At 45.0% G+C, this 25,459-nt stretch overlaps 1 protein-coding gene across 1 annotated transcript; it reads left to right on the forward strand.

Moving 5' to 3' along the window:
- Positions 1-1,844: 1,844 nt before the first annotated feature.
- Positions 1,845-25,459, forward strand: LOC128375345 (hexokinase-1-like). Its single transcript, XM_053335678.1, is given in 14 exon segments — positions 1,845-1,894; positions 1,998-2,097; positions 4,014-4,105; positions 4,107-4,198; positions 6,607-6,762; positions 6,850-7,083; positions 9,115-9,419; positions 12,118-12,266; positions 13,006-13,125; positions 17,061-17,156; positions 20,614-20,713; positions 22,554-22,737; positions 22,843-22,998; positions 25,281-25,459. Coding segments are annotated over 13 exon segments (1,848 nt in total). The 5' UTR covers positions 1,845-1,894; positions 1,998-2,015; the 3' UTR covers positions 25,363-25,459.

A 25,459-nucleotide genomic window follows, 5' to 3' on the forward strand; every position in this document is an offset into this window, starting at 1 on the left:
CTTCCCTGCGCCCAAACCAAACTGGACGAGGTAAAAACACTCAGAGGGGAAATCTGCCACAGTTCATTTCACACAGACTACAACAGATAGTGTAATAGGGAATGTTCCATCATTAATATGCAGAAAGGAGATAGGAAGGACAGATGGAAGGAAGAAAGGAAGGAAGGAACAAAGAAAGGATAAAAGGAAGATAGGAAGGACAGATGGAAGGAAGGAAGGAAGAAAGGGAGGAAGGACAGATGGAAAGGGGAGGGAGGAAGGAAGGAAAGGAGGAATGAAGGGAGGAAGAAGGAAGGAAAGGAGGGAGTAAGGAAGGGAGGAAGAAGGAAGGAAAGGAGGGAGTAAGGAAGGGAGGAAAGGAAAGAAGGAAGGGAGTAAGAAGGCTCCTGTCTACTCTCTCCATTGATGTATGGGCTGCATCATTAAAATCACTATCAGGGAGGAAGAAGGAAGGGAGGAAGAAGGAAGGAAAGGAGGAAGGAAGGGAGGAAGAAGGAAGGAAAGGAGGAAGGAAGGGAGGAAGAAGGAAGGAAAGGAGGGAGTAAGGAAGGGAGGAAAGCAAAGAAGGAAGGAGGGAGGGGAGGGAGGAAGGGAGGAAGGAAAGGAGGGAGGGAGGAAGGAAGGAAAGGAGGAATGAAGGGAGGAAGAAGGAAGGAAAGGAGGGAGTAAGGAAGGGAGGAAAGGAAAGAAGGAAGGGAGGAAGAAGGCTCCTGTCTACTCTCTCCATTGATGTATGGGCTGCATCATTAAAATCACTGTCAGGGAGGAAGAAGGAAGGAGGAAGAAGGAAGGAAGGGAGGAAGAAGGGAGGAAGAAGGAAGGAAAGGAGGAAGGAGGAAGGAAGGGAGGAAGAAGGAAGGAAAGGAGGGAGTAAGGAAGGGAGGAAAGCAAAGGAGGAAGGGAGGAAGGAAAGGAGGGGAGGGAGGGAGGGAGGAAGGGAGGAAGGAAAGGAGGGAGGGAGGAAGGAAGGAAAGGAGGAATGAAGGAAGGAAAGGAAAGAAGGAAGGGAGGAAGAAGGCTCCTGTCTACTCTCTCCATTGATGTATGGGCTGCATCATTAAAATCACTATCAAACATGAGACATGAAATCACACTAAAAGCCCAAAAAGTAATAGGAAAAAAAGATGGAGGGAAAGAAGAAGAAGGAAATAAGAAGGGAAGGAAGGAAAGACAGGCAAAAGGAAGGAGGGAAGAAAGGTAGGAAGGACAGACAGTGAAGGATGGACAGACAGACGGAAGGAAGGAAAGAAAGAAGGACAGACAGAAGGGAGGGAGGGGAGGGAGGGAGGAAGGAAGAACAGAAGGAAGAAAGGGAGGAAGGACAGACGGAAGGAAGGAAAGAAGAAAGGACAGACAGAAGGGAGGGAGGGAGGGAGGAAGGACAGACAGTGAAGGACGGACAGACAGACGGAAGGAAGGAAGGAAGGAAGGAAAGAAGGACAGACAGAAGGGAGGGAGGGAGGGAGGGAGGACAGACAGTCACAACGAGAGACAAGAAAGTGCTTATAAATGTTGTTTTCATAATTTTAGATGCCTAATATATTCTTGCCAGGCCGAAATGTTTCAACACTTTAAGAGAACTGTAATTATCAAAGCCTGCTTCTAAATCCATGTATAAAGAAGAAGGAGGTTGTGGGAAAGTTAAACACGGTGTAATCTTTGGTCACAGCGTCTTTTAGAAAGAAGTGTTTGGAGACCAGGAGCGTGTTCGGAATAGCAATGGAGGCGTGAGCAGTGCCAAAACTGTCCGACTGTAATTTAAAGCTTTGGGTCTCTTTATAAAACGACTTGTTTTATAGGCGGTGTTGGTCACATGGACAAAGAAGTTTAAAGCCAGCGGAGTAGAAGGCATGGATGTCGTAAAGCTTCTGAACAAGGCCATCAAGAAACGAGGGTGAGTTTAACCACTTCATCTCCAAATAATCCCAAAGTTAAAGATTTGATTGGCAGCTTTTCGATTATTCTTTGAGTTGAACTTGATTGTTTTGTCTTCTCAGGACTACGAGGCAGACATCATGGCGGTGGTCAATGACACCGTTGGTACCATGATGACTTGTGGCTTTGATGATCAGCGCTGTGAAGTTGGTATCATCATAGGTAAAGAAGACATATTCAGAAGACTGGATTATTATTTATTAATCTTGGGAGGGGCAAAAAAAATAAAGTGGATTATATAATTTCATTGCAGTCTAGTGCAGCATCTAATCTAGGAAGACACCCCCCCCCCCCCCCCCCCCCAATATCTTTGAGTTTTAAGCAGCATAACGAAGAGAAATACAACTTGTCTTTGACATTCTGCAACATGTCATACAACATATGGTAGCTGCCTTTTATTATTTTCAGAACATAAGACAAAAAATCACATAAAACAACTACCCAGATAGCATGCGAATGTGGGCCACTTGAGGCAATGATCCGACACTGTAGGCATTCTTCTGGCCCGGACAAAACAGACGTGAACCTAAACTGGCCCATGTAGTAAATGCTACATTTGGGCCAAATATCACAAAACGAATATGGCCCATCTTTGGCCGAAATATGGTATATGGTAATAAGTATGGCAATGACTAATCCGGATGTGAGCCTAAAGAGGCCCACATATAAGGAAACATACTTGGCCCACCTTTGTTGAAACATATTTGGGCCAGTCTGGCCCGAACTGGTTTATTTGGTGTGTTTTTGGTTGACATCTGGCATTGTGATGGCTTGGTTATGGCCCACTTTTGCAAACATGAGCGGATCGCCCAAGTGCCATCATTCCATGCTGTATGTGGGCCGGATGAACATGTCAGGTGTGGGCCAGATATGGGCCAAAAGAATTTTGTTATCTGGGCATGCTTCTCATGTTCTTTAAGCAGATGATTTACACCACTTAGTGGGGTCCTATCCAATGATACAATGAAAAACTACGGGTATCTGAAAGAAAAGGAAAAAGGAGGGAAAGATAATAGTAATCACAATCTCGGAAACTGCTATATCCACAGCTATGAGTCATTGATTTGATTGTCTATTATGTCTGAGCCCTTGACATGTTCAATGAAGGGCAGGAAGAAATGATTTTAGTCTTTAATCTGAACCTCAGTCAACATGTTTATCCACAGCGTCGGTCAGCATCATGAGCTCAGTCTAACATGTGGGGGCGCCAGAGGTATTAGAATAATTAAACTGTGGCTTCATTGATTGGGGCAATACTCTCCACTCTGCATACTGAGCTCCACTCAGCCTTAACCCTCCTGTTGTCCTCAAGTCAAGGAAGGAAAGAAGGGAAGGAAGAAGGAAGAAGGAAGGATGGAGGGAGGGAGAAGGGAGGAAGGAAGGAGGGAGGGAGGAAGGAAGGAGGTAAAGAAGAAGGGAGGTAAGGAAAGAACGAAGGTAGGAAAGAAGGAAGAAAGAAAAGGATGGAGGAAGGAAGAAGGAAGGAAAAAGGAGGAAGGAAAGAAGGGAGGAAGGAAGGAGGGAAAGAAGAAGGGAGGTAAGGAAGAAGCAAGGTAGGAAAGAACGAAGGTAGGAAGAAGGACAGAGGAAAGAAAGAGAGAAGGAGGGAGGAAGGAATAAGGAGGGAAAGAAGAAGGGAAGAAAGGGGGATGGAGGAAGGAAGAAGGAAGGAAAGAAGGGATGAAGGAAATAAGGAAGAAAGAAGGAAAGGATGAGGAAGGAAGGAGGGAAAGAAGGACAGAGGAAAGAAAGAAAGAAGGAGGGAGGGAGGAAGGAATAAGGAAGGAAAGGAGGGAAGAAAGGAAAGAAGGAAGAAAGAGGGAAAGGAGAAGGGAAGAAAGGGGGATGGAGGAAGTACAGATGGAAGGAAGGAAAGAAGGGAGGAAAGGAAAGAAGGACAGAGGAAAGAAAGAGAGAAGGAGGGAGGGAGGAAATAAGGAAGGGAGGAAGGAAATAAGGAAGAGAGGAAGGAATAAGGAAGGAAAGGAGGGAAGAAAGGGGGATGGAGGAAGTACAGATGGAAGGAAGGAAGGGAGGAAAGAAGGATAAGACTCACACACATCTCTGCCTCCTCACAGGAACGGGGACCAACGCTTCCTACATGGAGGAACTGCGTCACATTGACTTGGTGGAAGGAGACGAGGGTCGGATGTGTGTCAACACCGAGTGGGGGGGCCTTCGGGGACGACGGCTCCCTCGAGGACATCCGCACAGAGTTTGACCGCGAGATCGACAGAGGCTCCATGAACCCGGGGAAGCAGCTGTAAGATCTTTAGAGGGTTTATTTATTCAAGGAAGTGTTTTACTAAACTAACACTGGAAAATACCCTAACTGCCCCAAGTGGGGTCAATAACTCTACTTCTTCAACCCATTAGACCTCGTGTCGCCCTCCCTTATTCTTCTTCCCTCCCTTCCTTCCTTTCCTTCCTTATTCCTTTCCTCCCTCCCTCCTTCTCTCTTTCATTCCTCTGTCCTTCTTTCCTACCTTCGTTCTTTCCTAACTTCCTTCTTTCCTTTCCTCCCTTCTTCTTTCCTCCTTCCTTCCTCCCTCCTTTCCTTCTTTCCTTTCCTCCCTCTTTCCTTCCTTCCCTCCTTTCCTTCTTTCTTCCTTCTTTCCTTTCTCCCTTCCTTCCTTCCTTCCTTATTCCTTCCTTCCTCCTTCCTTCTCTCTTTCTTTCTCTGTCCTTCTTCCTTCTTTCTTCCTTCTTTCCTTTCCTCCTCCTTTCCTTCCTTATTCCTTCCTTCCTCCTTCCTTCTCTCTTTCTTTCCTCTGTCCTTCTTTCTACCTTCCTTCTTTCCTACTTCCTTCTTCTTTCCCTCCTTCCTTCCTCCCTCCTTTCCGTCCTTCTTTCCTTTCCTCCCTCCTTTCCTTCCTTATTCCTTCTTCCTCCTTCCTTCTCTCTTTCTTTCCTCTGTCCTTCTTTCCTACCTTCCTTCTTCTTTCCCTCCTTCCTTCCTCCCTCCTTTCCTTCTTTTCTTTCCTCCTTCTTTCCTTTCCTTCTTTCCTCCCTCCCTCCTTCTCCCTTTCTTTCCTCTGTCCTTCTTTCCTTCCCTCCTTCTTTCCTTCCTCCCTCCTTTCCTTCCCTCCTTTTATTTACAGTGTTTATTTGTTGAGGGAGGTGTTTTACTAAACTAACACTGGAAAATACCCCGTTAGGAGAATCCTGGGAGACACTGTATCTACAAACTGACTGCCCTTTAAAAAACCCTAACTGTCCCAAGTGGGGTCAATAACTCTACTTCTTGAACCCCATTAGACACATTAAATACTCTTCAAATGGTGGAAGATGCATTCAGTGTAAAATAAAGCTAAACATGCATTTGAACTGCTGTAATCCTAACATTAATTGCAGGACACATGATACATAGTTCCTGAATTAACTCTTGCGTAAATGTAAATCTGTAAGTTTTAATTATGTAGCCATGTCAGTAGATGGAAGGACAGAAGAAAGAAAGGGAGGAAGGAAGGATGGAAGGAAGGAAGGAGGAAGGAAGGAAGAAGGGAAGGAAGGAAAGACAGGCAAAAGGAAGGAGGAAGGACAGAAGGAAGGAAGGAATGAAGAAGGAAGGAAATAAGAAGGGAAGGAAGGAAAGACAGGCAAAAGTAAGGAGGAAGAAAGGTAGAAGGACAGATGGAAGAAAGGACAGAAGGAAGAAAGGGAGGAAGGACAGATGGAAGAAAGGACAGAAGGAAGAAAGGGAGGAAGGACAGATGGAAGGAAGGAAGGAAAAGAACACAGGAAGGAAATGGGGCCGGATTGCACCCTCAGCGGGCCGGTTCTGGCCCACGGGCCGCATGTTTGACACCCCTGGGTTAGAGGTTTGAAAAGATGATGACATCACTAATGCTGAGCCTGTTCATCTGCTGTAATCCTAACATTAAAAAAATGTCAAAGAGCCGAAAACCAACCTTTTAAAGGACATACATATTTAATAATGAATCTCTTTTATAAATGTAAATCAGGGTACAGTGCAGTCGATATTCATCCGTCCTGTTTTGTCAGTAGATGCTTTTTATCTCCTAGAACAAAGCAGTGTGTTTGGTTTCCTGGGTGTCCTGCCCCCCTTTTGTCATGCATGCATCGTTTGTTGGTGTAACTGTACAAACTGTATCCTGTAGTTGTGTTTCTGGCATCGAGTGAAGCCATAATGTCCCTCCGAGAAACATTAAAGGTGTTAAAGCAGGGTGTCAAACATGAGGCCCGTGGGCCAGAACCGGCCCGCTGAAGTATCCAATCCGGCCCACTTTCCTTCCTGTCTGTTTTCCTTCCTTCCATCTGTCCTTCCTTCCTTCCTCCCTTTCTTCCATATGTCCTTCTTCCCTTCCTTCCTTCCTTCCTCCCTTTCTTCCATCTGTCTTCTTCCCTTTCTTTCTTTTTCTTTTTTCCTTCCTTCGTTCCTTCCATCTTTCCTTCCTGTCTTGTTTTCCTTCCTCCCTTTCTTTCTTCCTTCCTTCCATCTGTCCTTCCTCCCTTTCTTTCTTTTTTCTTCTTTCCTTCCATCTTTTTAATGGTCCGGCCCACATCAGATCAAATTGGTCTGTATGTGGCCCTTGAATGAACATGAGTTTGACACCTCTGAGTTAGAGGCTTTCCAATTCTGCTCCAGATCTTTGAAAAGACGATGAAATGACTAATGCTAAGTTCATTCGTGTGTTTCTCTCCACTCAGGTTTGAGAAGATGGTCAGTGGGATGTACATGGGAGAGCTGGTGCGACTCATCCTGGTCAAGATGGCCAAAGAGGGTCTTCTGTTTGAGGGACGGATCACCCCCGAGCTCCTTACGAGGGGGAAGATTGAGACGAAACACGTGTCGGCCATTGAGAAGTGAGTGACGAGGACCTTAGACAATACGATGAGGTTTTAAAGATACAGTTGATCCATTATGTAACTGACGAGTACTTCTGATCTCAGGACTAAGGAAGGACTGAAGAAATGTATGGAGATCCTGACGAGGCTCGGGGTGGAGCCCTCAGATGAAGACTGCGTGGCCGTGCAGCATGTTTGCACCATCGTATCCTTCCGCTCTGCAAACCTAATCGCCTCCACGCTGGGCGGCATCCTCTCTCGCCTAAAGGAGAACAAAGGAGTCGCACGCCTCCGCACCACCGTTGGTATCGACGGGTCTCTCTACAAGATGCACCCTCAGTGAGTTTGACAAAGAGTAACATCGAGTAATATTTGATACTGAAAGTCGTGATGTGCCTTCATGACCAATAAAACCAGAGTCAGATGACGACTAGAGTACTTGGAGACAGCAAGGCGTACTCCAGTTAACAAGATCCTCTGAGGAATAGAGAGGATGCAAACCTTTCCTTCCTTCTTCCTCTCTCCTTTCCTTCCTTCTTTCTCCCTTCCTCCCTCCTTTCCTTCCTCCCTTCCTTTCCTTCCTTCTTCCTTCCTTTCCTTCCTTCCTTCCTTCCTCTCTCTTCTTCCTCCTTCCTTCCCTTCCTTCTTTCTCCCTTCCTCTTTCCTTCCTTCTCCCTCCCTCCCTCCTTCCTCCCTTCCTTCCTTGACTGACAAGAGGTTAAATAAGGAGTTCAGTTGAGTTTCTCACCCTTACCTTCTAACCTCCTTCTTTCATTTAAGCAGCACAGTTTGTCTTCTTGCATTTTTCCAGACCTGAACCATAAACCATAAATCAGGTTCTTTCACATGTCAGATGACGACCAGAGTACTTGGAGACAGCAAGGGATACGCCAGTTATAATAAATCCAGCAAACAAGATCCTCTGAGGAATAGAGAGGATGCAAACCAGACATCTTAATAAAACACATAAATATAAATAACAAAGGAGGGCGGCTGTGGCTCAGGAGGTAGAGTGGTCGATTCCAGGCTCCTCCAGTCCGATGTGTCCTTGGGCAAGACACTTAACCCCAAAATTGCTCCCATTGCTGCGCCAACGGTGTATAAATGGTTTCCCTCCTGACCCTACGTGGTAGCCCCTACCATCAGTGTATGAATGTGAGTGAATGGGGGAATGAGATGTAATGTAAAGCTCTTTGAGTGGTCGTAAAGACTAGAAAGGTGCTATATAAGTACAGTCCATATCCAATCCAATCAATAATTTGGGTTGAAGTTTCTTCATAAATCAAGAGGTGATTTGATTGTAGGTCAGTCTGATGGATGTAAGATAAGTTTTTTTCCAAAGCGGTACATACTGATGATAGTCTCTCATGTTATTCTCTTAGAGGTCTGTAGTCTAGATTAATGTGTCCCTCTACGCCTCCGGTCGTACCACCGGTGAGTCTGCAGCTCCCCTGACTTCATCTGAACATTTAGAGCTTCTTTCTCAGGTCTCTTTAGAGCTTTATAATAATATCTACAATTAGACAATATGATTTGTCAGCAAACATAGATTTTGTGGTTATACTGAGGTATCTTTTCCTGTTCCCGGGTGCTTGTTGTCCTGAGCAATCTTTAATCAAAAGTTTGATATTACCAACATTCGCCATATGGTCATAAATACCTATATTAGAAAAAATATGCACATTAATTGAGACACTTTTTAAAGAAACCGTACTGCTGCATTGTATTTAGTCATGTGCTGGAGTTTACATTCAGTAATATGTTAAATAAATAATCATGGTAGAGTGGAAGTGTAATATTCTGATATAGTTTCACTTCTCTCAAATATTTGGTGTCCTGATCTTCTTTAACCTTCCTGTTGTCCTCGAGTCAAGGAAGGAAGGAAGGGAGGAAAGGAGGAAGGAAGGAAGGGAGGAAAGGAGGGAAGAAGAAGGAAGGAAGGACAGAGGAAAGAAAGAAGGAAAGGAGGGAGGAAGGGAGTAAGGAAAGGAAAGAAGGGAGGAAAGGAAAGAAAGGAGGGAGAAAGGAAGGGAGGAAAGGAAAGAAAGGAGGGAGAAAGGAAGGGAGGGAAGGAAAGAAGGAAGGGAGGAAAGGAAAGAAGGGAGGGAGGAAGGACAGACGGAAGGGAGGGAGGGAGGGAGGGAGGGAGGGAGAAAGGAAAAAAGGGAGGAAGGAAGGAAAGGAGGGAGGGAGGGAGGGAGGGAGGGAGGGAGGAAGGACAGACAAAAGGAAGGAAGGAAAGAAGGAACAGTCAAAACAGACAGGGTCAATTTGACCCGGGAGGATGACAGGAAGGTTACAGAAAACATTTTGGATATAATGATCCAGATCAGGCCTCTCTAACGAGGACATCTTCTTCTCTCTGCACAGATACGCCCGCCGTCTACACAAGACCGTGCGTCGCTTGGTCCCAGACTCAGACGTCCGATTCCTGCTGTCTGAGAGCGGGAGCGGCAAAGGTGCTGCCATGGTGACGGCGGTGGCGTACCGTCTGACGGAGCAGGCGAGGCAGATTCAGCAGACCATGGCGGAGTTCAGGCTGAGCAAAGCGCAGCTGTTAGAAGTGAAGAAACGGATGAGGATGGAGATCGAACGAGGCCTCAAGAGGGACAGTCACAAGGAGGCGACGGTCAAAATGTTGCCCACCTTTGTCCGAAGTACACCAGACGGATCAGGTGACTAAAGAGATCCATGACGATATGTACAATGTATTTAGAGCTTGCCATGTATTTATGTTAGGGCTGTCAAACGATTAATTTTTTTAATCGAGATTAATCGCAGAATTTCCATAGTTAATTGCGATTAATCACGTTTTGAATTGCCTGTTTAAAATCCTGTTATTTTCCATTTGAAGGCAGTTTTAAGCCCATAATGTAAAGCATTTCTTACCAGAGTGTCTTAACTGGGAATCAATCACGGCTCTGCTGCGACTCCCACACTCCAAAATGGTCCTTTGGTGGAGCTGAGGCTGGCTTGGCTGCACCTGGGTGTTTAGCGTGGAGGTGCTAACTCAAACTCCACGTACTCCGGTGGTAGTTAAACTCCGTTTGACACAGGTTGCATTTTACTTTTGACTTGTCAACTGAAGCGTCTGGAAGTGTTTTAAAGTTAAACAAGCCGTTCAAAAGTCCAGTAGCTCTCTTACTTTCCATCAGCGCGGTAGGTTTACTGCAGGAGGCCACTTCAAAGCATAGCGCTACAGCTAGAGGAGCCGTCTACGGGGGAGTAGAAGGGACAAAAAGGCTTGCAACATTAAAATGGGATTTAAACAAATTAACGCGTTATGGATTGCATTAACGCTGACAGCCCTAATTTATGTATTTACTGCCATTATATGTTTTATAACCAAGCAAACTGGTTATAAAAGTTTTGTGAGATTTACCAATGAGTTCAGTTTTAATAGAAAATACTCTTAATTACTGGGAACCAACAAGCTAGTGAAACAATCCAGAATGATAATGATGGTTTTTAATCAAATGGAATATATTATTGGATTAATATCACTCCACAGCAATAATATGATTGATCTTCTAAATTGTGCCGTCTTTTCACACTAACATGATCCACTACAGGGAGAGTGCTGTTTTTTAAGTCCTAAATAGATCAGAAATCACAAACCTTCAGGGAAACAGAAGCACTACATCAAACAACAAAGGCAGAGTTTTAATAATTAATTGGACAAAGTAGAGGCAAAATAAAGTAGCAGCTCTACCTGTCAGATCATCTCCAGCTGAATGTTTATTACCAGTTAAACACTTTTATTGGGGGTAACCGTGGAAACATTAAAACTGTGGACGACTTCTGTCTCACATCAACAGGTCGGCCGGTGATATTATTAACCTTCCTGTCGTCCTCCCGGGTCAAATTGACCCCGTCTGTTTTGACTGTTCTTTCCTTCCTTCCTTCCTTCTGTTCTTCTTTCCTTCCTTCCCTCCTTCCTTCCTTCTTTCCTTCATTCCTTCCTTCTGTCCTTCTTTCCCTTCCTCCCTCCCTCCCTCCTATCTTCCTTCCTCCCCTCCTTTCCTTCCTCCCTCCATCCCTCCTTTCCTTCCTTCTTTCTCCCTTCCTTTCCTTCCTTCGTCCTCCCTTCTTTCCTTCCTTTCCTCCCTCCCTCCTTCCCTCCTTTCCTTCCTTCTTCCTCTCTCCTTTCCTTCCTTCTTCCTCCTCCCTTCCCTCCTTTCCTTCCTTCCTTTTCCCTTCCTTCCTCCCTTCCTTTCCTCCCTTCCTTCCTTCCTTCCTTCCTTCCTTCCTTCCTCCCTTCCTTCCTCCTTTCCTTTCTTAACTCGAGGACAACAGGAGGGTTAAACCAACAAACAGGTTAAATAACTAAATCCTCTTTTATCTTCCTTGTTGTAGTTGAAGGAGTTCAGTTGAGTTTCTCACCCTTACCTTAACCTCCTTCTTTCATTTTAAGCAGCACAGTTTGTCTACTTGGCATTTTTCCAGACCTGTAACCATAAACCATAAATCAGGTTCTTTCACATTATTCTAAAAAGATCCGCAGGCATGATATCGTGTTTAAACTGTCGACCCAGATATTGGCAGTTAAAAGATAGCGATCACATGCCACAAGCTGTTCAGACAAGTACACGAGGACTGAAGCCTAAAACTTAAATAAAACTATACCATTATCAATCACTGTGAATCTAAATCAATGTAGACTTTTTGAATTGTTTCGTATTTACATGCCAGCAGTGTTTTTTCTATAATAAAATAAATTAGGGCTGTCAAACAATTAATTTTTTTATTCGAGATTAATCGCAGAATTTCCATAGTTAATCGCGATTAATGGCGTTTTGAATTGCATGTTTAAAATCCTGTTATTTTCCATTTGAAGGCAGTTTTAAGCCCATAATGTAAAGCATTTCTTACCAGAGTGTCTTAACTGGGAATCAATCACGGCTCTGCTGCGACTCCCACACTCCAAAATGGTCCTTTGGTGGAGCTGAGGCTGGCTTGGCTGCACCTGGGTGTTTAGCGTGGAGGTGCTAACTCAAACTCCACGTACTCCGGTGGTAGTTAAACTCCGTTTGACACAGGTTGCATTTTACTTTTGACTTGTCAACTGAAGCGTCTGGAAGTGTTTTAAAGTTAAACAAGCCGTTCAAAAGTCCAGTAGCTCTCTTACTTTCCATCAGCGCGGTAGGTTTACTGCAGGAGGCCACTTCAAAGCATAGCGCTACAGCTAGAGGAGCCGTCTACGGGGGAGTAGAAGGGACAAAAAGGCTTGCAACACTAAAATGCGATTAAAAAAAATTAACGCGTTATGGATTGCATTAATCTAATCCCGATTAACGCTGACAGCGCTAAAATAAATATAATGGAGTTGTAGCTCTGTTGGCTAATAAGTCCTTTGTTCTTGTTGTGGTGCAGAGAACGGAGATTTCCTGGCTCTGGATCTTGGTGGGACAAACTTCCGCGTGCTTCTGGTAAAGATTCGTAGCGGGAAGAGGCGATCAGTGGAGATGCATAACAAGATCTATGCTATTCCCATAGAAGTCATGCAGGGGACAGGAGAAGAGGTAACACGCTTTAGGTTTCTCTTCTTTAGCTTGAAATGCTTTAGATAATAAATCTACTCACTTAAACTTCCTGTCGTCCTCCCGGGTCAAATTGACCCCGTCTGTTTTGACTGTTCCTTCTTTCCTTCCTTCCTTCTTTCCTCTGTCCTTCTGTCCTTCCATCCTTCTTCCCTTCTTTCTTCCTCCCTTCCATCCTTCCTTCCTTCCTCCTTTCCTTCCATCTTTCTTCCTCTCTTCCATCCTTCCTTCCTTCCTCCTTTCCTCCCTTCTTTCTTCCTCCTTCCATCCTCCCTTCCATCCCTCCCTCCTTCTTTCTTCCTTCCTCCATCCTTCCTCCTTTCCTTCCATCCTTCCTTCTTCCTCCTTTCCATCCTTCCTTCCTCCTTTCCATCCTTTCCTTCCTTCTTCCTCCCTTCCATCCTTCCTTCCTTCCTCCTTCTTTCCTCTGTCCTTCCATCCTTTCCTTCTTTCTTCCTCCCTTCCATCCTTCCTTCCTTCTTCCTCCCTTCCATCCTTTCCCCCTTCTTTCCTTCCTCCATCCTTCCTTCCTTCCTCCTTTCCTTCCATCCTTCCCTCCTTCTTTCTTCCTTCCTCCTTTCCTTCCTTCTTCCTTTCCTTCCTTCCTTCCTTCCTTGACTCGAGGAGAACAGGAGGGTTAATATCTATTAGTATTGTCGTCAAAATGAACAAGTCTTTTTTGATTTGCCTTCCTTTTGAAACCTTCTCTGTCTCTTTCCAGCTCTTCGACCACATCGTTCACTGCATCTCTGACTTCCTGGACTACATGGGAATGAAAAGTGCTCGCCTGCCGCTGGGTTTCACCTTCTCCTTCCCCTGCCATCAGACCAGCCTGGACGCAGTACGTTCTCCAGCGAATAGCGCAATATATTATTATTATTATATTTTATTTATCAGACTATAATAATAAGACTGGACCACCTGCAGGCAGAGCTTAGCAATAAGACCAATTCAAAGGGTGATACATTATTTAATTCTTTTCTTTCGGCCACATACGGGATGTATCTGAACATTACTGCCTATTACCTGTTACAATGAGCCTGATGCAAGAACCATTAATACAAATTACAGGTTTGTTTTTAAAGTTGAAGTATGTAACTCTGACACCAAGCATTTAGAAATGGTACTGTGGCCCATGTTCAAAACACTGGAGAGAGCTGTTACTCCTCACCCCCCTCCCTGCCAGAGTCTACTTCACGCAGGTTGCCAGTTGTTGGACGTGATCCTGCATATCCTCCTCCGTATCAGCGGGTGCAGCTGAGTGCTGTATGACGCTGTAACCGTCTCCATGTTTCAAAGGCGTCTCCTATACATACCCTTGTTTTGTTTCTCAGATTGTCACGACGTATTTGAGAGTCATAACAAGGTTTTTTTAGTTTTGTAACATCAGACTGCAGCTCAGTGGCACCTGGCAACCTGGCTGCTGAAACACTACTGACTTGGTGATTGGTAGCTAGGTGGTGGGTGGAGCATCAGTACTGACTTGGTGATTGGTAGCTAGGTGGTGGGTGGAGCATCAGTACTGACTTGGTGATTGGTAGCTAGGTGGTGGGTGGAGCATCAGTACTGACTTGGTGATTGGTAGCTAGGTGGTGGGTGGAGCATCAGGCCAAAACACAGAATAACAACATAAACATTACTTGAGGGCTGCAACTGAGCTTTTCAAATGTGAATATTCTGACTGGACTACTACTGTCAGTGATATCAGTGTTTGAAATGAACATGATTCCTTAATGTCTGGTGATATTTAGGGCAATTTTATGATTACTTGGAATATATTTGTTACATACAGCTACTTTAAGAGCATGTGTTTTATGAGAATTCACCCATTTTAACACACAATGAACAAAATGAGCAGACATGGAGTGGTCCAGGCCTGTTGAACCTGACTGACCTGGACTTCAAATATATTACCAAACCACACTAAACACAAAAATGTAATATTCTCTTCATCGTGGCGGCCAGATCACTGAGAGATTCTTTTGATTTTATGATTTTTATTTGCATATTTGCGGCACACACAGCAACCTCTACATTTCAGTAGTTTGATGTAAACAGCTGCCTCAGGGTGTTTCTGCACATCTCTGCCCAGTGTCATGTTGAGCAGCAGCTGACGTCTCCTTCAGGCTCTAAAAGTCTCCTCATCTTTTTAGCTTTTAACTTCATCCCTTCCTTCCCTCCCTCCCTCCCTGCTATCTTCCTTCTTCCCTTCCCTCCTTTCCTTCCCCCCTCCATCCCTCCTTTTCTTCCTTCTTTCTCCCTTCCCTCCTTTCCTTCCCCCCTCCATCCCTACTTTCCTTCCTTCTTCCTCCCTTCTCTCTTTTCTTTCCTTCTTTCTCCCTTCCTCCCTCCTTTGCTTCCTTCTTCCTCCCTTCCCTCCTTTCTTTCCTTCTTTCTCCCTTCCTCCCTCCTTTGCTTCCTTCTTTCTCCCTTCCTTCCTCCTTTCCTTCCTTCCTTCTTCCTCCCTTCCCTCCTTTCTTTCCTTCTTTCTCCCTTCCTTCCTCCTTTCCTTCCTTCCTCCTCCCTCCATCCCTACTTTCCTTCCTTCTTCCCCCCTTCCTTCCTTTCTTTCGTTCTTTCTCCCTTCCTCCCTCCTTTCCTTCCTTCCTTCCTTCTTCCTCCCTTCCCTCCTTTCTTTCCTTCTTTCTCCCTTCCCTCCTTTCTTTCCTTCTTTCTCCCTTCCTCCCTCCTTTTCTTCCTTCTTTCTCCCTTCCTTCCTTCTTCCTCCCTTCCCTCCTTTCCTCCCTTCCCTCCTTTCTTTCCTTCTTTCTCCCTTCCTCCCTCCTTTGCTTCCTTCTTTCTCCCTTCCTTCCTCCTTTCCTTCCATCTTCCTCCCTTCCCTCCTTTCTTTCCTTCTTTCTCCCTTCCTCCCTCCTTTGCTTCCTTCTTTCTCCCTTCCTTCCTCCTTTCCTTCCTTCCTTCTTCCTCCCTTCCTCCTTTCCTTCCTTCCTTCTTCCTCCCTTCCCTCCTTTCTTTCCTGCTTCCTTCTTTCTCCCTTCCTCCCTCCTTTCTTTCCTTCTTCCTCCCTTCCCTCTTTTCTTTCCTTCTTCCTCCCTTCCCTCCTTTCTTTCCTTCTTTCTCCCTTCCTCCCTCCTTTTCTTCCTTCTTTCTCCCTTCCTTCCTTCTTCCTCCCTTCCCTCCTTTCCTTCCTCCCTCCATCCCTACTTTCCTTCTTTCTCCCTCCTTTGCTTCCTTCTTTCTCCCTTCCTCCCTCCTTTGCTTCCTTCTTCCTCCCTTCCCTCCTTCCTTTCCTTCTTTCTCCCTTCCTCCCTCCTTTGCTTCCTTCTTTCTCCCTTCCTTCCTCCTTTCCTTCCTTCCTTCTTCCTCCCTTCCCTCCTTTCTTTCCTTCTTTCTCCCTTCCTCCCTCCTTTGCTTCCTTCTTTCTCCCTTCCTTCCTCCTTTCCTTCCTTCTTTCTCCCTTCCTTCCTCCTTTCCTTCCTTCCTTCTTCCTCCCTTCCTCCTTTCCTTCCTTCTTCCTCCCTTCCCTCCTTTCCTTCCTCAGGGTGTTTCTGCAGATCTCTGCCCAGTGTCATGTTGAGCAGCAGCTGACGTCTCCTTCAGGCTCTAAAAGTCTCCTCATGTGTTTTTTAGCTTTCTAACTTCCTGTCAGATCGTTCCCTCTTTATTTCTGTCACAATGCAACGCTGCTCTGATGACACATAGTTGGCAGCTGGAGTCTGTCTGTGATTGTTTGGGGTCCTCTAACACTGACTGACAGACAGCAGTGTTTGAACGTCAGCGCTGTGAATTCCTCTTGATACGACTCTAGCGTTGCCACAAGTGGAACAGGAAATGGCGGTTTTTAGGAGCGCTGACGATGCTGATTGTCTGATGTGACGTGTGCTCAGCTCCTCGTGAGCAGGTGACATTCATCAGGCTGAAAGGAGCTCACACATTTCAATTTTCAAACCTCACAGAAAATAAGAGGGACAGATTCTGTGTAAGAATAAGAAAGAAAAATGTTCTCTTCCTTCGTTCCTTCTGTCCTTCCTCCCTTTCTTCCTTCTGTCCTTCCTTCCATCTATCCTTCCTCCCTTTCTTCCATCTGTACTTCCTCCTTACCTTCCTTTTTTCCTTTCCTTGTTCCTTCTGTCTGTCTTTCCTTCTGTCCTTCCTCCCTTTCTTCTTTCTGTCCTTCCTCCTTACCTTCCTTGCTTCCTTTCCTTGTTCCTTCTGTCCTTCCTTCCTCCCTTTCTTCTGTCCTTCTTTCCTCCCTTCCTTCTGTCTGTCCTTCCTTCCTTTCTTCCTTCTGTCCTTCCTTCCTACCTTCCTTTTTTCCTTCCTTCCTTCCCTCTGTCCTTGCTCCTTAACCTTCCTTTTTTCCTTTCCTTGTTCCTTCCGTCCTTCCTTCCTTTCTTTCTTCTGTCCATCTGTCAGTCCGTCCTTCCTTCCATCTGTCCTTCCTTCCTCCCTTTCTTCTGTCCTTCCTTCCTCCCTTCCTTCTATCTGTCCTCCCTTCCTTCCTTCCCTCCTTTCATCTCTTTAATGCTCCGGCCCACATGAGATCAAAATGCTCTGTATGTGGCCCTTGAATGAAGATGAGTTTGACACCTCTGCTCTACATCTATATTTTACTTTCATGTGAAGGACATCAATAGTTCTCACTCTAGAAAGACGGCCGTGCTCCAACCCTTCAGATGATTATAAAATGTTGTTCTATCTCAGTATTTGGTAGCTGTCGTCTTATATAAGTGACTTTTCCAGCTTTGATACTCTACTCTCTACTCTACCACAAGCTTTTCAGATGTCATCTTACAAATGTTATGTGATCCTCAGGGAATCCTCGTAACCTGGACTAAAGGCTTCAAAGCTACAGACTGTGAGGGGGAAGATGTGGTGGAGCTTCTTCGGGATGCAATTAAGAGGAAAGAGGTAAAACTGCTACTACAACTCCAACAACACAGATAACACATGATCACACATACACTATAGTTAGCTTCTGTGTTACACTCCATGTGACAATACTCTATAGCTTCACTTGGGTTTATATGATAGTGCATGAGAGAAATGGAAAGACATTTTAAGGTAATAACGTCATGATGAAGAGCTTTAATTTTAAAATAATTAGGGCTGTCAAACGATTATTTTTTTTAATCGAGATTAATCGCAGAATTTCCATAGTTAATCGTGATTAATCGCGTTTTGAATTGCATGTTTAAAATCCTGTTATTTTCCATTTGAAGGCAGTTTTAAGCCCATAATGTAAAGCATTTCTTACCAGAGTGTCTTAACTGGGAATCAATCACGGCTCTGCTGCGACTCCCACACTCCAAAATGGTCCTTTGGTGGAGCTGAGGCTCGCTTGGCTGCACCTGGGTGTTTAGCGTGGAGGTGCTAACTCAAACTCCACGTACTCCGGTGGTAGTTAAACTCCGTTTGACACAGGTTGCATTTTACTTTTGACTTGTCAACTGAAGCGTCTGGAAGTGTTTTAAAGTTAAACAAGCCGTTCAAAAGTCCAGTAGCTCTCTTACTTTCCATCAGCGCGGTAGGTTTACTGCAGGAGGCCACTTCAAAGCATAGCGCTACAGCTAGAGGAGCCGGGGGAGGAGAAGGGACAAAAAGGCTTGCAACATTAAAATGTGATTAAAAAAAATTAATGCGTTATGGATTGCATTAATCTAATCGCGATTAACGCTGACAGCCCTAAAAATAATTCAACCTCATGACAATATTAAATTGCTTTCCAGTTCACTATCTACACCGTTAATATCTTTCAGTTGGTTAGTTTAAGTTTCTAACTGCTGTTTCTTTTTGAAGGTCTAGTTTTTGTCTTGAATATGAATTTCGAGCCCTTTTGGACGACATGCCTCTGCAGTCGGAGTTCAATCTGACCGCTCACTTTCTTGTCTCTCGTTGTGACTGACAGACCTCTTTAATACTTTACAATGTCACTCACTGCTGTCCAACCAGCAACGTCACTGCTGTGATTTCAGAACTAAAGGCCGTTGTCATGAAGCATTTGTCTTTAGTCCTACTGTGCACAATCGTTGCTTCATATAGAGATACAACTTAAAATAGACTACATCGTAAAACAACAAATACACAAGGATACTGTACTTGTCAAGCACGTCACATGACCACATGAGTGCTAATCCTGGCATGCTGACACCTTTAGACTTAAAGGATAATTACCGTTTTTTACAACCTGGACCTTATTTCTAGCATAAAATACGATCATTTACTCACCCAGACAACTTTGGAGTCATTTGGAGTCGTTCGGACGAAATTAGCTCCAGTGTTATGCGTTATATAGAGGCTTCGGTGACCCGAATATATACGGATATACGCGGCGCAACACTGGAGCTAATTTCGTCCTAATGACTCCAAAGTTGTCTGGGTGAGTAAATGATCGGATTTTATGCTAGAAATAAGGTCCAGGTTGTAAAAAACGGTAATTATCCTTTAACTGTAATTTTGCAGTTTCAGCATCAAGACACCCTTTACACTGTTAACCTGCCAGCCATTAACTGAACACATCTCAATACTGTTTGTTATGTCACTTTTCTTCTTTCATTATTCATATTTCATCACTTTTTGAGGTTCTAATATGAATTTCACCCTTTTAGATGGAGCTAAGTACAGTAAGTAATAAAGGGGGCTCAATCATTAACAGACTAGTAGAAACCGTGGCGGGACTGGAGCTGTGTGTGTAAGAGCATGTTATAACACCTGGAGAACCGACTGGACTCTCAGACTGTGGTGGTGGAGAAGTGTGCCTGTTTGTTTGACTTCTGCAGTGTGGCGTCTTATTTTAAAACTTTTAAAATGACTTCAGCGATGACAAGGATGAGCCTTTTTGTATGTGGTGTGTTTGGCAGAGCTCGTGATGATATGCAGCACTATGTTTATTTGACTGTGTAGCTCTCGTAGCTCTCGGAGCTCTCGGAGCTCGGAGGGAGGACTGTGTGAGTGTGTGAGTGAACTGCATCGTGCTCTCCGTGGTGTGGCGGTTTGAAAAGTTGCCAGGCCTGATTATTAATCCTGCTGTCAACGCGGCAATTTAGTGACAATGGTTTGATGTTAGAAATGTGAACATGACATTAACGATGTGTGTGAACATCTGGAATTATGGGTAATTATTTTCTATTACAATCATGTTGGTATGCATTTAGTTTTATAATCATCTGAATACTTTTAAACTGTTCAGTAAAGTAATTATGTCAATTATCTATCAAGGAAGGATGGAAGGGAGGAAGAAAGAAAGAAGGAAGGATGGATGGGAGGAAGAAGGAGGGAAAGGATGGAAGGAAGGATGAAAGGGAGGAAGAAAGAAGGAAGGGAGGAAAGGAGGAAGAAAGAAGGAAGGAAGGAAAGGAGGAAGAGAGGAAGAAAGAAAGAAGGAAGGAAGGAAAGGAGGAAGAGAGGAAGAAAGAAAGAAGGAAGGAAAGAAGGGAGGAAAGGATGGAAGGGAGGAAGAAGGAAGGAAAGGAGGAAGTAAGGATGGAAAGGAGGAAGTAAGGATGGAAAGGAGGAAGAAAGAAGGGAGGAAAGGAGGATCTACTGCTTTGATTTACTGGATTGCAATAAAACCATTGCATGACTGTTGAAATGTGAGATTTGCCATGAACATGAGTGACAGAGGAAGCATGTCCGTTTATTGTATTTGCTTCTACTACTTCTTTCCTTCTTCCTCCCTTCCATCCTTCCTTCCATCTTTCCTTCCTTCCTCTCCTTTCCTCCCTTCCATCTTTCCTTCCTTCCTTCCATCTTTCCATCCTTCTTCCTTCCTTCCACCCTTCTTTCCTTCTTCCTTTCCTTCCCTCCTTCCTTCCTTCCACCCTTCTTTCCTTCTTCCTTTCCTTCCCTCCTTCCTTCCTTTCTTTCCTCCCTCCTTTCTTTCCTGTCCTTCTTTCCTTCCTTCCACCCTTCTTTCCTTCCTCCCTCCTTTCTTTCCTTCCTCTCCTTTCCTACCTTCCATCCTTCCTTCCTTCCTCTCCTTTCCTCCCTTCCATCTTTCCTTCCTTCTTCCTTCCTTCCACCCTTCTTTCCTTCTTTCTTTCCTTCCTCTCCTTTCCTCCCTTCCATCTTTCCTTCCTTCTTCCTTCCTTCCACCCTTCTTTCCTTCTTCCTTTCCTTCCCTCCTTCCTTCCTTTCCTTCCTCCCTCCTTTCTTTCCTGTCCTTCTTTCCTTCTTCCTCCCTTCCTTCCTTCTTCCTCCCTTCCTTCCATCTTTCCTTCCTTCCATCCTTCCTTCCTTCCATCTTTCCTCCCTTCCATCCTTCCTTCCACCCTTCTTTCCTTCTTCCTTTCCTTCCCTCCTTCCTTCCTTTCCTTCTTTATCATATTTGCTGCCTGTAATAAATGTTCCTCCTTGTTTCTTTTCACAGGAGTTTGAGCTGGACGTGGTCGCCATTGTTAATGACACAGTGGGGACGATGATGACCTGCGCATACGAGGAACCTACCTGTGAAGTGGGGCTGATCGCAGGTCAGTTCAACGTCCACCTCTTGTCTCTTGAAATGTTTTATTTAATCTTTAAATCTGTTATAAGTTTAAAGAAAGGTGGCTGCTGTTGGATCGGTATACTAGCCGTATACCGGGGATCCTCAAACGGCGGACTCCGGTTCGTATCCGGACCGCGGGACGACTATCCGCGGACCCTGGTCTAATCTTTAAAAAATAAAAATCTTGCATAAAATATTATTATTAATAAATATGAGTGTTGTCGCGAGTCGTAATGATCCGTTTTATCGCTGGTTTGGATGTGTGACTCCAGTCCTTCGCCGTGTGTATTTTGGTCTCCATGGCAACAATGCGCTGGTCGGCTGTGACGTGTTGGGCATGCGCAGTTGCAGCACTAAGAACAGCACTACAGTTCTTCCCTCCTTTCTTGTGTCCTTTGTGTCTGTATTCTGTATTTTAAAAGAACAGTGTTGAGATTTGTTTTTGGATTATTTTTAGAGGTTGTGAATTTATTTAGTATTTATTTGAATTTATTTTAAAACGAAAAATAAGTTTTGTTTTTGAGTATTTATTTGATTTTTTTGTTTGTTTTTATGAAAAGGATATTTTGTTTTGTTGTTAAAATTAAAAATACATTTTATAGTTGAGTCATATATTCAGTTTTTCTACTCTACACCACTTCCTCCCTTCCATCTTTCCTTCCTTCTTCCTCCCTTCCATCCTTCCTTCCTTCTTCCTTCCTTCCTTCCATCTTTCCTTCCTTCTTCCTCCCTTCCATCTTTCCTTCCTTCTTCCTCCCTTCCATCCTTCCTTCCTCCCTTCCATCTTTCCTTCCTTCTTCCTCCCTTCCATCCTTCCTTCCTTCTTCCTTCCTCCCTTCCATCTTTCCTTCCTTCCTTCCTTTCCTTCCTCCCTCCCTTCTTTCCTCTGTCATTCCTTCTTCCTCCCTTCCATCCTTCCTTCCTCCTTTCCTTCCTTCTTTCATCCTTCCATCTTTCCTTCCTCCTTCCTCCCTTTCATCCTTCCTTCCACCCTCCCTTCCTTCCTTCCATCCTTCCTTCCTTCCTTCCCTCCCTTCCATCCTTCCTTCCTTCTTCCTCCCTTCCCTCTTCCTTCCTTCTTCCTCCCTTTCATCCTTCCTTCCATCCACCCTTCCATCCTTCCTTTCTTCCTTCCATCTTTCCTTCCTTCTTCCTCCCTTTCATCCTTCCTTCCATCCTTCCTTCCTTCCTTCCCTCCCTTCCATCCTTCCTTCCTTCTTCCTCCCTTTCATCCTTCCTTCCATCCACCCTTCCTTCCTTCCTTCCTCTCCTTTCCTCCCTTCCATCCTTCCTTCCTTCCATCCTTCCTTCCTTTCCTTCCTCCCTCCCTTTTTTCCTCTGTCCTTCCTCCTTTCCTTCCTTCTTCCTCCCTTCCATCTTTCCTTCCTTCCATCTTTCCTTCCTTCCTTCTTCCTCCCTTCCATCCATCTTTCCTTCCTTCCTCCTTTCCTTCCTTCTTCCTCCCTTCCTTCCTTCCATCTTTCCTTCCTTCCTCCTTTCCTTCCTTCTTCCTCCCTTCCATCCTTCCTTCCTTCTATCTTTCCTTCCACTGTATTGCTAAGTTGGTTGGTGGTGGATACATTGATTTGTTGTGGCTTGAACGGACCTTTGACTCATTGAAAAAAGATTGAGGAACACTGCTGTATACCAACAATGTCCCTGGTTTGAGTTCGTCAGGGGAATATTGTTTCATGTCATCCCCCTTTCTCTCTCTCTCCACTTGATTCCTGTTGGTCTCTCTGCCACCAACTGTCCAATAAAAGCAGAAAAATCAAATAATAAAGAGGAACCGTGGCTGTAACAGAACATTTGTCTCCTCTCAGGGACGGGCAGTAACGCCTGTTACATGGAAGAGTTGAAGAACATCGAGATAGTAGATGGAAACGAGGGCCGTATGTGTGTCAACATGGAGTGGGGGGCGTTCGGAGACAACGGATGCCTGGATGACATCAGGACGAAGTACGACCAGGCAGTGGACGAGAACTCGCTCAACGAAGGGAAACAAAGGTGGAGATGCTTTCAGTGTCTGATGTTTGTAAAGATTTGGCAGGAAATGGTCAATTCTTGGTGTCATCTTAGTGTTAAGTCATAATTGTCTCTCATGCATCTCAGATATGAGAAGATGTGCAGCGGCATGTACCTGGGAGAGATCGTCAGGCAGATTCTGATCGATCTGACCAAGCGTGGATTCCTCTTCAGGGGACAAATCTCTGAGACGTTGAAGACCAGAGGCATCTTTGAGACAAAGTTCCTGTCGCAGATAGAGAGGTGAGTAAATACTTTCACATTTATGGAGCACAATTAATAGAAGAGAAGAGAAGAGAATAATCTTTATTGTCATTATACATGTAAAACGAAATTGAATGCAATCCTCATGGTGCCATAAATAAAAAAGAAAGAAGGTGCTAAATAAGTAATTAGTGATAAAAAGGAAGGTGAAAACACATGATATACCCACACTCAACACGTCAGTCATGTTGAAATCACTGCTGTATCAGTAGTAGCATTGTAACTACTACAACCCATCATTTTTACCTGTATATCAAAAATCCACCCTGAGACATCACACAGCACTGTGAGAACATCTCAAGCAGCAACTCTTAGTGATGAACTTTAAATAGTTGTAATTGTGTTAGATGAGCAGCTGGTTTCAGCTCATTTTAATGCAACTAAAACCAAGCTGGAAGGCCTCAGTCGTAAAAAGCAGTTTGCTCCCACCACATTCAACAATCACACAAAGAGCTCGACTGTCCTTCAGACAGAGGTTTCAAACTCATTTTCATTCAAGGGCCACATACAGCCCAATTTGATCTAATGTGGGCCAGATCATTAAAAAGATGGAAGGAAAGAGGAAAGAAGGGAAGGAAAAAAAGACAGGAAGGAAAGTGGGCCGGTGTGGACCCCTCGGCGGGCCGGTTCTGGCCCACGGGCCGCATGTTTGACACCCCTGCTTTAGACAGAGGTTTCAGTATGTGGAGCTGCACATCACATTCTACGTGCATGGTGAGGTGCACTATGGGTAATGTAGGAAATGAAGTGTAAGTGTGGTGTAGGTTTAAGGGAAATGGATACACTCATAACTGTAAAGTTCAACACTTAAATTACAACAGCTGTTACTGTACTGAAGATTACACGAGAACCCAAGAGAAGGGAAGGGTGGGGGGGCGGGCTTCTTTATAGGACCATAGTAATGATTTTGCATCATTTAGTCCATTTAGTCTAAATCACACATCCTTAAATCTTATTTCTGATCATTTCCCAAAGCATACACCGTGTCTGTCCTACCTTGCAGGCAGACGTGGTTTTCCATGAAGTTCCACACAGTATCATAGTCTGATGATAACTCAGTAAATCCAACAGCCAACAGGTGCAGGCTGGTTTTCATACTGCAGTGAAATGAATGCAAACTGATGATGGCTCCCTGCAAGGTGGAGAAAAGCTCATTAAAAAGGAACTGATGTAGCTGGAGGTTCTGCTTATATGCAGCCTATAGGAGGAAGGATAAACACACTTCAGCTGCATTGTTCCCAGAAAAAGTAAAAGTAGCATCTAGTGAGGATAACACCTAAGAAGAAGGGGAGGAGGAGGAGGAGGAAAGAAGGATAGGAGGGAGGAAGGAAAGGAGGGAGGAAAGAAGGAAAGGAGGTTCTGTGTTTTTGCTTATATGCAGCCTATAGGGCAGGGGTGTCAAACATGCGGCCCGTGGGCCAGAACCGGCCCGGCGAGGGGTCCAAACCGGCCCACTTTCCTTCCTGTCTTTTTTTCCTCCCTTCCTTCCTTCTGTCCTTCATCCCACCATTTTCTCCTTCCTTCCTTCTGCCCTTCCTTCCTCCCATTCTTTCTTTCTTTTTTTCCTTCTTTCCTTCCTTCGTTCCTTCCATCTTTCCTTCCTGTCTTCTTTTCCTTCCTTCCTTCCTCCCTCCTTCCTTCCTTCCTGCCTCCTTCCTTCCTTCCTGCCTTCCTTCCTTCTTCCCACCATTTTTCCCTTCCTTCCTCCCTTTCTTCCTTTTTTCCTGTCTTATTTTCCTTCCTACCTACCTTCCCTCCTTCCTTTTTTTCTTCCTCCCACCCTTTCTTCCTTCCTTCCGTCCTTCCTTCCTCTCTGTCTTTCTTTTTTCCTTCCTTCCTTCCTTCCTTCCTTCCTTCCTTCTTTACTTTCCCTTCTTTTTAATGATCCGGCCCACATGAGATCAAATTGGACTGTATGTGGCCCTTGAATGAAAATGAGTTTGACATGAGTTTGGATAAGCACACTTCAGCTGCATTGTTCCCAGAAAAAGTAAAAGTAGCATCTAGTGAGGATAACACCTAAGCATGAGAGGAGGAGGAGGAGGAAGAGGAGGAGGAAGAGGAGGAGGAGGGGGGGGGGGGGGGGGGGGTGCAATGTGACGACTTGAGTTTATACACTGTCTAAGCCCACCTTAGCCTCTGGGAACAGCTGTGAGGTATCTGGTGTCTCTCCTGCTGTTGGCTGACCTCTGACATGCTCTCACCCCTCTCCCCCCCCCCCCCCCTCCCTCTCCTCCCTCCTTCCCCTCCCCGCTCCACAGCGATCGTCTGGCGCTGCTGCAGGTCAGGGGATCCTGCAGCAGCTGGGGCTCGACAGCACCTGTGACGACAGTATCATCGTGAAGGAGGTGTGCGGCACGGTGTCCCGCCGCGCCGCTCAGATCTGCGGAGCCGGGATGGCCGCCGTGGTGGACAAGATCCGTGAGAACAGAGGACTGGA

The sequence above is a fragment of the Scomber japonicus genome, chromosome 2, assembly GCF_027409825.1.
Source record: "Scomber japonicus isolate fScoJap1 chromosome 2, fScoJap1.pri, whole genome shotgun sequence".
Taxonomy (NCBI): domain Eukaryota; kingdom Metazoa; phylum Chordata; class Actinopteri; order Scombriformes; family Scombridae; genus Scomber; species Scomber japonicus.